The sequence below is a fragment of the Orycteropus afer genome, unplaced genomic scaffold (assembly GCF_000298275.1).
Source record: "Orycteropus afer afer isolate SDZICR_OR568_19922 unplaced genomic scaffold, OryAfe1.0 scaffold00052, whole genome shotgun sequence".
Taxonomy (NCBI): Eukaryota; Metazoa; Chordata; class Mammalia; order Tubulidentata; family Orycteropodidae; genus Orycteropus; species Orycteropus afer.
In genome coordinates, this window is record NW_006921639.1 from 10,200,096 (window position 1) to 10,211,415 (window position 11,320).

Sequence of the window (11,320 nt, forward strand, 5' to 3'; positions counted from 1 at the left end):
GGGGCTGGTGCGGGATCGGGCAGTGTTTCGTTCTGCTGTGCATGGGGTCGCTATGAGTCGGAAACGACTCGACGGCACTTAACAACAACAACAACAACAGGCCTGGGGTGGGGAGGCAATGGGAGGCAGTGCCCCAGCATGGAAGCTGTATTTGCTGAGGCCCTGCTGTGTAACATTCACAAACCAGATGCCCTCCACACATGATCTTATGGGGTGACAGGATCCTGAGGGTGGGAGAGAACTCTGGACTAGGAGAACCAAGGTGCAACTAGGGGCTCAGGGCAAGCAAGGGACATCCAAAACCTGACTGAAGGAGAGTGCTGCAGGGAAGAAAATGAAAAGAGAGGCCTGGGTCCATGTCCCAGCTCTGCTACCAACTTGTCATGGGGCTCTAGGCAGGCCACTGCCCTCCTCTCAGCTTCAGTTTCCTCATCTGGAAAGTGAATGGATTGGATTCCAAGAGTCCTCTTTTCTAGCCCTTTTCTAGCCCTAATGGGGGCATTCCACACCGTCTTTTTCCAATCTATTACACAACAGATGACCCTGAGACCACTGGCACTTACACAGTGGCAGGAGCAACAAGGGGGGGTTATGCGGGAGCCCCGGGGGATTCCAGCTCCAACCCACCAAAATACCATGTGTGCCTCCAGCTGGAACCCTCTGGTCTCAATTCATTAGTAAATAAAGAAACCAACCCATTGCCATCGAGTCGATTCCGACTCATAGTGAGCCGTATTGGGTTTCCAAGGCTGTAAATCTTTACTGAAGTAGTTTGCCTCATCCTCTTGCAGCTGGTGGGTTTGAACTGCTGACCTTCTGATTAGCAGCCAAATTTACCTACTACACCACCAGTAGGAAATAGAAACTCCTCCAGAGATGGGACAAACCCAGAAGCCTAGACAGACAGGAAATGGCAGAGGGACTTTCCCCCTCTTGTTTGCAACTCACAGAAGGCTGGGGACAGACGCTGAATTCTCACGCTATACCACTGATGTGACAACTGGTTTCTGGGCTCAAACCTTCAAAAGCTTAATAGGCAGGTTCAAAGTCTACCCTTTTGCACACATATTGGTATATACAGTAAACACAGAAACACTGAGTCATATGAAATCTCACATCCACTAGTGTGCTTAACCAACTGTTGAAATATTTAGCATCCCACAAGTAGCTTCTTATAAATGGGAAACTGAGCCCCAAAGCGAGTAGGTGACTTGCTCAAGTTCAGCTGATAAGCAGCAGAGCAGGACTGACATTCATAGCATCCTGAGCCTTCTTATCCACTGCTTTCTCCATCCCAGAGCACCTCCCTTGTTGTGGCAAGAAAGTGGGTGGTATCGCCTAGCTGAGGAAGCCCAAGTGGGGTGCCTGGGCATGCCATCACTCACCTGGACATCTCTCTGGACAAGTGACAAGTCCACATTTGTGCTCTCGTTCCGGTTTCCCTGAAAGGACCCAGGTTGCATGTCAGGCCCACTCCTCGGAGCTGCACACCCCTCCTCCTTTCCTCATTGCTCAAGTCCCCTCCCTGCTTTGACCCTATGGCTTTTTACTCTGAGCCCCAAGCCCTGAGCAGGGAGGTACCTGAGACAGGGAGATGAGGAGCCGCTGGAAGTGCCCTGATGTGTCGCTCCGAATGGCCTCCTCCAGGGTCTTTTTGAACTCTGAATGGAAGAGACACAGGGAAGGTCCACCATGCAGCCCCTGGATGGAGTTGCCCAGTACAGACACAATCCACAGTGGCCATGAGGCAGGGCAGGGGTCCAGAAGGGCCTGTGACCTCCAGGCTGACCTGGCCTCTGACCTGGCTTGGCTAAGAGGTTTTCCTGTCCCGTCTTACCCTTAGTCACATACCTTGTATGTAAAAAGCAGGCAGTTTTGGGTCTTGGGTCAAAACCCAATGTGTTGGGGGTAGCGAGAAATGGGTGATAAGAAGGCTAGGAAGCAGTAAGAGGGTCAGGGCCCAGAAAGCAGAGGGATCTGCCGATCACGGCAGATGGGGGCCTGGGAGCCGCTCACCTGCTTTGAAGGCTCTGCTCAGCTCTCGGATGTGTTCATTGCTGCGGGACGCCAGGATCTCAATGAGGCAGGCTTCATCAGTGCCAGCCCCCTGAGAGAGCAGAGAACACAACCACTTGTACACTTGAGGCCTCCCCAAACAGCACCCAGAAAGATAGCAGGTGCCAGGCCGCTGCCCAATCCCTTAGGGCACCAAACCCAGCAACAGCAGCCCCAGCACATAGATACCCCCTTCTTAATGCTGCTCAGGCTCCCTCTACAACCCAGGCCAGGGAAGCATCAGAAAGAATCAGAGGAGCAGGACTTGTTTAAGGCCACACGGTTCACAGTCAAGTTGGGATGTGGACCAGGGCCTGTTTTATTCCAGATTCAGCCTGTAACTGACATGAGAAACAACTGAGAAAATGGGTTTAACCCAAGAGAGATTAGAGTACAGATCCTGGGTGGCGTAAATGGTTATGCACTAGCTGAAAGGGGTGGTTTCAGAAGACAGGCCTGTGATCTGCTTCCAAAAGGTCACAGCCTTGAAACCCTATGGAGCAACCCTACTCGGCACACATGGGTCACTGTGAGTCAGAATCCACTCAACAGCAACTAACCAGAATAACACTGGACTGTGGAGTGTCTGAAGATAACCAGGAAAAGTCAGCAACAGTGAGGGCAGAAGGGATGACAACGCCACTCAGTGAGAAGGCAGGAGACAAGGCCAGCAACCAGGGTTTTATTTATGTCAATAAAACTCTGGTTCTGCTGCTTGCTAGCGGTATGACTTTGGGTGTGTTATGTAGTCTCTCTGAGCCTCAGTTTTCTTGTCTTCACAGTAAGGATGATACTAGTACCTATCTTAGGGAAGTCACGAGGACAAAAATGAGTGAATGCTTAGAACAGTGCCTGTCATGCAGAAAACCCTATAGTGTTAGCTATTAGTGTCCTCACCACTCCTACTGCTGTTAATGGACTTAGAGGTGACAAAGAGCTTTTGTTTGCCACCTCAGTGGTCGCCATGTCATGAAAGAGACCACCTACCTTTCCCACTTGCAGAAGCTAATTAGTGACAGCTGTCCCCTGGCCTCTAACCCCAAACCTATGTTGTTTCCAGTACCCCACAATTGCCACTGCCTTGAGATGGCTGGAGGCAGGGGCTGGGCAGATGCCCTGTCTTGCTCTCCACAGGCTGTGGGTCACTCCTGACCCCTTAGAAGAAAACACTTAGCTGTGCCTCTCCCTCCTGGCCACCACACTGCACTCTCTGCTTCTCCTTCAGGCAGGAAATTCACGCCACCTATCAGGCCTCTGAGTAAATACCAGATTCCTGCTGGGTGACCTGCTCCATTCACAAAGATTCCCCCTTCTGTGGATACTGGCTATGGGTCTTGGGAGACATATGGACAGCCTGCAATGTGTATGACCCTCCCCCAGTAAGAGCTAGTTGGACCTGGTGGGGAGAGCCAATCTGCCCTCTATTTGGACTCTGACAGAGGGACAGCTAGTCTCTTCTGTGGTTCGATCTCTGAGTGGTAAACAGAGAGGTTGACAGGCACCCCCCACCAGGCAGACATGGAAGGAGCAGCACAGAAGACAAAGAATGAAGTGGCACGTGGGAAGAAGCCCAGACGAGGGGGAAATAATGCACAGGTCCCTGCCATTCACATCCCTGAGCCGTCCCTGTTGATGCTGGGCTGCACTCCATCCTCCTAACTGATTCCTCTCTTTTGTGTCACTTATGCTCAAGTGTGTTTCTATTACTTGGTAATAACAGGGTTCCAATGAATGAGAACGATACCACTTTCAGTCTCATACTCTTCTCTTTTTACCGTTATCACTAGCTTCCTTGACAACCCAGCCACCGCCATTATTTTAAGATGGAGAACGACTGAGATGCTTCTTGAGGAAATCACCAGAGGTTCAGCTCATCTTAGTAGCTGGACTCCAACTCAGCGCCACGCAGTCCTCTGGGCTCTGTGCCCACACATGTGAGCACACACATAGATGCACACACACATACATACACACCTTAATGGCTTCCTTTATCTCATATGCATCCAAGAGGATCGGGGTCTTCATCATAGCCAAGATTGTCTTCTCAAAGTTTCCTGACAGTTCAGATTTCAGATCTTTGATCAAATCCTGATTGGATAGTGAATAAAATAACACCTATTTTGAGAACCACAGAAGGTGCTTAAACAGAAGGAGATCCCAGGTCCTAGCTACCAGAACAAAGCAAGGACCAGCAGCATCAGCAAAGCTGGGAGCCTGGTAGAAAAGGAGCTCTCAGCCCAACGCATACCTGCTGACAGAGAGGCTGCATTTTAACAAGATGCCCAATGGATCTGTGGTACATGAAACCTGAGAAGCACTGGGTTGGAAGCACTAACCTATCCCATACTTACCCAATTTTTACTTTAAAGCCTTTGCCTTTAAAGCTCTTGTATCAACTAAGCCTTCTAGGGTAGTTGTCAAGAGGGCTGGTTTGAAACTGAGGGTGACAAGTGGGTCAGGCAGGGAATGATTTGTCCGTGGTCTTGGCGAGTTGTGGCCGAGCCAGGGCCAGAACCCAGATCTCCTGGTGCCTCTTTTGCCGAACCTCACTACTGTATATATGTACTCTGGGATTTCTCCCTAAGGGCAGCCTTCAATTCTAAAAGGTGTTACCAGCTGGGAGGCCACTGGTTGGTGAGCAGCAGGAAAGGGCCTAATGCACTTTGCAGTCCATCCAGGAGAGCCAGCCTGCACAGCCCGTGGAAAAGCAGGGATGAGTGGGGTGTGCTGAGGTGGCCCCCAGGACATGGCCTGGCACAGCCCACTTACCTTCCCATATGCAGTTTTGAAGGACAGGAGGATCTGCTGCCGCTGCTTGTTGGAACGACTCCCAAGGCAGTCAATGATGGCCTGCTCATCAGTCCCTGGAAGAAGGGGCAGGAGTAGGCAGGGCTGGCTCAGTGGATACTCATCAGCTGGACTTTCCTGGCTGAGGTCCTCCAATCTCCCTCAGTACCCTAACTGCCACCCCCAAGGCCACCTTCTCTTCTATTGCCACTAGGCCCAGGTTTGCCTCTGCCAGCTACCCCAGCCCACAGAGGCACATGTAACTATCTGGGAGGCTGAGATAGGGAAGGATTTGGTCTCTCACCAAAGCCTTTCATGGCCTTCCGCAGGACCTCGGCATCTCGCAAGGGATCAAAGCCAGGAGCATCTGTGATGGTGCCTCGGTTGCCAAACTACTTGGATAAGTAGACACAGGTAAGACGACTTGCATGCTAGCATCTCCCCGACACGGGACTGCTCCACCCCAGATCATGGGACTGCTCCACCCCAGATCATGGGAGCCATCTTTTCCCTAAGAGTTGGGGTACCTGAAGAAGCGCATGGTCAGCAGCATAGAAGACTCTACAGTCAGTCAGTCTTATCTGACCATATCTGTCCTTGGGTTCTGGGACCAAAGCGTCTGCCTGGCTCCCATGACTACCAGCCCACCTGGAGCTAGTCCAAGTGCTCCTGCCAGCCCTACAAGGACCTGCAGCTGTGGGGCTGGAGCGTGGGTTCCGAATGACAGACAGGCCTCAGGAGCACGGGCCACAGCTCCCCCTGATGCCTCTTCACTACAGTGTGAGTACACCTCACGGTCTTCCTAAAAGGACCTCGTTAGTCGAGGTAGCATCTTTATGCAAGTTAGAAAATAGTGTCCCCTCCAGGTGGATGTAGCTCTGTACCAGGTGTCCACCCTCACAGTGGGACACAATAGCTCTGACCCTTAACGTAGGCCAACTCCTCTTGGACTGGTCCTGGCTTCCTGGCACTGTTCTCTATACACTACAACCAACTCGCTGCTGGCCGCCTTCTTGTGCCTGCAGCTCACTACCCAGCAAGTCTGAATTTTCCAGGCTAACCTGCCTCTCAGTGGCTTATCATCTCGTGGAAAGTACAAACTGGTTAACACACAGTTAAGGAGACAAGCTCAGAGCAAAGATGAGGGGGACAGGCTGGGAGAGGATGAAGAGCAGGGGAAGGGTGGTGCACTGTGTGGGTGGCAGATGGGAAGGAAGGGGTCCCTCCATCTAAAAATAGTAGCCACACTCATAATCGCTAGCCCTGTGCCGGGCTGGCTGGGCCATATAACCATGACATCGAAGTCTGGGCTCTGCAAACATGAACTGTTCTCTGAAAGGAGCCAAGATCAACTGAGGGGGAGCTGCCAACTTTCCCTACCCAAAGGCATTCCTAAGACTCCTCCAAAACTTGAGGAGATGGGGAGGGACTGTCAGGATGACTAAACACCAAGAGCTGCAGGCATGAAGCCTGGGGCTGGCGTGTACAGTCCTTATAGGATGCATAGCCGGGCAGTAAGTTCAGAGGAGTAAAGAGCCTGCAGGGTCATTTAGACCCAGCTCGCACTGGGAAGTTCTAAACTGGGAGAATAGGGCTGTTCCCTTAGGTTTTAGGGACTACAAACCAAGGGTGAGAGTTCTGTGCAACTGCCACTGTGAAAACATGAACTTATAGCTGGAGGACTGAGCCCTCCTCGTCTAGCCCCAAGCCCTCCCTGTCTAGGCCCAGGCGTTGCTGGCTATGGGTCTCCTGGACTGAGGGGAGCACAGGGCTGGCACTCACCTGGGCTGGAGGCACAGCGGGGGTGACAGCCCCGGACCCTGGGTATGCTGGGTAGCTTGGCACTGGCTGCTGCTGTTGTGCAGGTGGGGGCACTGGCGGCTGCCCAGGGTAGCCCATTGGTGGCTGCCCAGGGTAGGTCCCTGGGGGTTGTTGCCCAGGGGGTGGCATGGGCTGGCCTGGCACAGGGGCCCCTGGGTATGGGGGATATGAGGGCATCCCAGAGGGTGGGTTTCCTCCAGGAGGCGGGTACATTCCATATGGAGGAACAGGCTGCTGGGCAGAGGGGGGCTGCCCAAAGCCCCCAGGGGGGACTGGAGGGTAGCTGCCCCCAGGGGCCCCTGGGTACAGGTTTGGCATATTGGCTCCTCCAAATGTCCCGGACATGTTGGCTGCCTGAAAGTATACAAAGCAGCACTTGAGACCAGAGGCCCCAACAAGGCCCAAGTGAACTCTGTCCTTCTGCTCTTCCAACCTGACCCTGGTGGCAGGCTCCCAAAAGTGTCACTCAGAGCTCAAGTGGAGTCAGACCTCCCACCAGCACCAGCACCAGCACCATCAGTGTATTCCCAAGTGCCTATGTGTACCCTGCCCGTCTCAGCTCTCTCCATACCTCATCCAATTTAATCCTCAGTGTCTCCACTTGTGAAATATGAAGTATTATTATACCCACTGTACAGATGGTAAAATAGATTCAGAGAGGTGACATCACCTGTCCAAAGCTACAGTCAAGTAAATGGCTGCACTGGGGCTCTGACTCAGGTCTCTCTGGATCCTTCAGCAGGTGAGCTGTCCTCTCACCAAATGGCTGCTCCTTCTACCTCAGGCCAACTGAGGGAAGTTAAGAGCTCATAGCCCAAGGTGTGAGGGCCCCTTCTGCTGTGGGGGTGGCACCATCACACCAATCTCTTTGTTCACTACAGCCACTTCCGGGAGGCTCAGCTCAGCTCAGGTGGGCTTGTACTTCTACCTCCCTTGTCAACACCACGCCCAGAGTCAAAGTCTGAATGCTGACAAGGGTCTCCTACACTCTCCAAGATCTGGACCCCTGACCTCATTTCTCATTCTTCTTGTCTGCACGTAAGCCACGCTGGTCTCCTAACTATTGGGGAGGGTACCAGGTGTGGTGTTCCCTCTGACTGGCACACTTTCCCCTGGACATTCGTGTAATGCATTCCCTCCCTCCTTTGTTCCAATGTCACCTGCTCAGCAGGCCCACCGTGACCACTCAGAATCATTATCCCTCCTCACCCCCCACATACTCCTAAGGCCCTCACCCAGCTCTTCTTTTCCCCTTAGCACCAACACTGTCTATAATGCATGTTTATTATTTGCCTCTGCACATGAATCAATAAGCACACCAGGGCCAAGATTCCTGTCTGTTTAATTCACAAGTCCCCAGTGCCTAGAAGTGGGCCTGGCAAACACTAGATTGTATATTCAATGCATTGTTTACATGGAGCATACATTTGTCAGACCACAAAATACATTCTCTTAAAAGCAAAACCACAAATACAAGTAGCATGTCTGCCATTCTATCTGCCACTCCCCGAGTCTAGCTCAACCAGCATAGTCATCTGCATGTACAAACACACGTGTAAATGCACACATGTAAACGCACACACACAGCACACATACACCGACCCCACCTCCCTCCCTGCCCACACAGATGCCAGCCCTATGCTGAGTTCATGCAGAAAGTACTTAATAAATAATCCATGAAGGTACCACCCTCTACCAACTCCCCGCTATCCCCCCCACAGCTGAAAGGGATTTGAGAGACCATCAGTCTAGTATGTACCCCATCCCCTCATTTTATAGATGGGAAAACTGAGAGCCAAAGAGGGACAGTGAAGAGGTAGCAGGGCCCTATGTCCTAAGATGTAGCTCAGTATATCCACATCCACAGGGGAGTACACAGACACCTTAGAAGTCACAGGAAGCCAGCAGCTGACCCCCATGCAGACCTGGCCCCAGGAACAGCCTCAGCAGGAGGGAGGACTCACCATTCCTGAGAGGTAGTCCTGGTTGAACTGCCCCGCGTAGTTGGCCACATTATCCAGCCCAATGGGAGGCATGTTGGGTGGGGGGTAGGCAGCACCCCCCCAGGCACCACCACCTGAAGGCAACAGCAAACCTTTAGCCCCCTGGGTGACCCCCAAAGAGGACAGGCAAAGATCCCCAGCTCTGGTCCATCAGGAGGGGAGGTCTGCCAATAGACCCTGAGAGCTCTGCAGACCACGCAGTAAACACTGGGTGGGAAAGTCTATTGTGGCCCTGCTTCAGAGACAGAAGAGGAAACCTTCCCTCCTTCCAGGGAGGAAGCTGAGTTCAACAAAACACTCCAGAGACTCTTGGTGGGGTGGGTATTAGGAGGTAGAACTTCATGAGCTCAGACCCGTAAGAGACGGTTTGGGGATACTGTGCTAAGCATATGAGAGTGACAAGGCTGAGATCTGGGAGTGATGCAATAGCACTGGGAAGTAGGGGTGGGGGCACAGGTCACTGGGACCCACCCTCCCACTGACAGGTAAAAAAATAGGCCCAGAACAGGGTGGTGGCTCAGTCTATGGCTGTTTGCTTGCAAATCTGTAAAAGGCAGGACAGGAAGATGGAGAGGGAGACCAGGTTGGACTGTGGGAAGCACAGGTGCTATCGGTCCTTAGGGGACAGCAGTGGAAAGCCCCAGCTCTGAGACCCAGCAAGATCAAGGTCAGTCCTAGGCAAGGCCCGTGACCACTCAGGGTCCAGTTTCCTAGGTGGACAAATGGTGATGAAAATAAGAGTTTCATGTACTATGGAGTGAATAATGTTGAACTGGGTTCAATTAAATGTAACTGAATCGAAGCTAATCAAATCTATGGTAAGTAAATGACTGCATCAAAGAGAAAAAAAAAAAGAAAATTAGAGTCACCCTCAAAGTGCCATGATGGGGACTGGTGAGTGAACACCTAGGCAGAGGTGAGCCTGGTGCACGGTGACCTCACACTATCACTGAGATTTGTAGCACTGCTGCCATTGTCACTGTGGGGCTGCTGACCTGTGACAAGCATTCCTGCCCATGTCACGGGAAAGGGGCTGAGGGCCTGAGGATGGCTTTTCAGCTCCAGGCTCTAGGATACTCAGGGTAGATCCTTCTCCAAGTTACTGTCTATCCCCTCCCTTGCTGCTCAGAGGCTGCCCCACTGAGCTGACAAAGGGTGGCAGTGGTAGGATTCCCACTAGAGAGAGGACTGAGGCTGTGCTGGCAACTCTGGGGCAGGGGCTTTGTTCAGATAAGCCTGGTAAGCTGCTGATAGTGGCTGAGCCATCTCTCGCACTGGGCCTGTTTCTTCACTTGTCAAATGAGGAAGGTGGACCCCATGACCTATGGATGCCCTGAGGTCTCCTGGGGTGAGTGGGCAGCTGCTGCTCAGGCCCCCTCAGGAAGACCAATCTTGCAACGGCCCCTCCTCTCCCCCCCAACTGTGGAGACCAAATCGCATTTTCGGAAAATCAGGTGTGGTCAGTGTGAAGAGAAGCACTGCCACCGGGGCTGTGTCTGGGGCACCTGGCGGGTGGTTCACTGCACTGTTATCTACCGCCACTATTTTTCGGGCAGCCACTGTAAATAATATCTGACCTTGAGGGTCAGCCTCCATGAGACAGCCTCAATTTCCTCTCACCACAAAAGGACCTTGCTGCAACACCACAGGCCTTGAGCGCAGAAGTGACAAAGGGCATTGTCACCTAACAGTGCTTTAGAGGACACAGCCCTGAGGCTCTGGCTGCTCTCTCCTGAGTACCCATGATAGTCCAGTGACAGAGGGATCTGTGAAGCCATTTGGCAGAGGAGAAACTGAGTCTCAAAGAAGCAAAGGCATCTGCCCAGTGCTATCAGCTTCTAAGGCAAGAGACTCAGTCCTGGACTGATCCTGTCTATCCAGAAGCAGCTTCAAGCCTAGGCCTCTCCTGGCCTCAGCATCAGCACCCATGCACCTTCTCTAGTCCCACTCTCAGCTGATTGTTCTTGCTCTCTGCTGCCAACCCTGAGCGGAGCTGCATTCACTCCCCGGACCCTCTTACCTGGTACAGCTGGTGGGTAGCCACCGGGGGGTGGCGGATAGCCTGGATAGCTCATGGTTGGATCTGAAAGGCAAGAGAAAAAGCACACTTAGGCTCTGCCAGGGAGCCTCACCTACCCTCACCCCTACTGACATGCAGGGCCGGTCTTCTTGGGAGAGCAGCAACAACCACAACTGGGGCCCCTGCAGGGGCAGAAGTTACATCAGACCTGACTTATGGCAACCAAGTTTACCCCTATCTGCCCAGGCCTCCAGTTAGAAATAGCAAGGGACTACAGCTCTGGATCTTGGCTGAAAGAAAAGAATACCCAGAGAGATGCTTACTTGTGTTTCACTGACTATGCAAAAGCATTCGACTGTGTGGATCATAAAAAATTATGGATAACATTGAGAAGAATGGGAATTCCAGAACACGTAATTATACTCATGAGGAACCTGTACATGACCAGGCTGTCATTCAAACAGAGCAAGGGGATATTGCATGGTTTAAAATCAGGAAGGGAATGCATCAGGGCTGTATCCTTTCACATTTATTCAATTGGTATGCTGAGCAAATAATCTAAGAAGTTAGACTATATGAAGAACAGTGTTGCATCAGGATTGAAGCAAGACACGTTAAACAGCCTGCGATATGA

At 52.2% G+C, this 11,320-nt stretch overlaps 1 protein-coding gene across 1 annotated transcript in view; it reads right to left on the reverse strand.

Annotated features, from left to right (window-relative positions):
* Positions 1–10,750, reverse strand: part of ANXA11 (annexin A11) — an 18,387-nt gene extending 7,637 nt beyond the window's left edge. Inside the window, exons 1-9 of the mRNA XM_007938642.2 lie at positions 10,687–10,750; positions 8,628–8,740; positions 6,625–7,017; positions 5,147–5,234; positions 4,825–4,919; positions 4,030–4,143; positions 2,017–2,107; positions 1,582–1,661; positions 1,386–1,442 (exon numbers count right to left, since the gene is read on the reverse strand). Of these exons, the coding sequence (XP_007936833.1) occupies positions 1,386–1,442; positions 1,582–1,661; positions 2,017–2,107; positions 4,030–4,143; positions 4,825–4,919; positions 5,147–5,234; positions 6,625–7,017; positions 8,628–8,740; positions 10,687–10,741 (1,086 nt within the window). The 5' untranslated portion in view covers positions 10,742–10,750. The remainder of the gene's footprint in view (positions 1–1,385; positions 1,443–1,581; positions 1,662–2,016; positions 2,108–4,029; positions 4,144–4,824; positions 4,920–5,146; positions 5,235–6,624; positions 7,018–8,627; positions 8,741–10,686) is intronic.
* Positions 10,751–11,320: the final 570 nt, after the last annotated feature.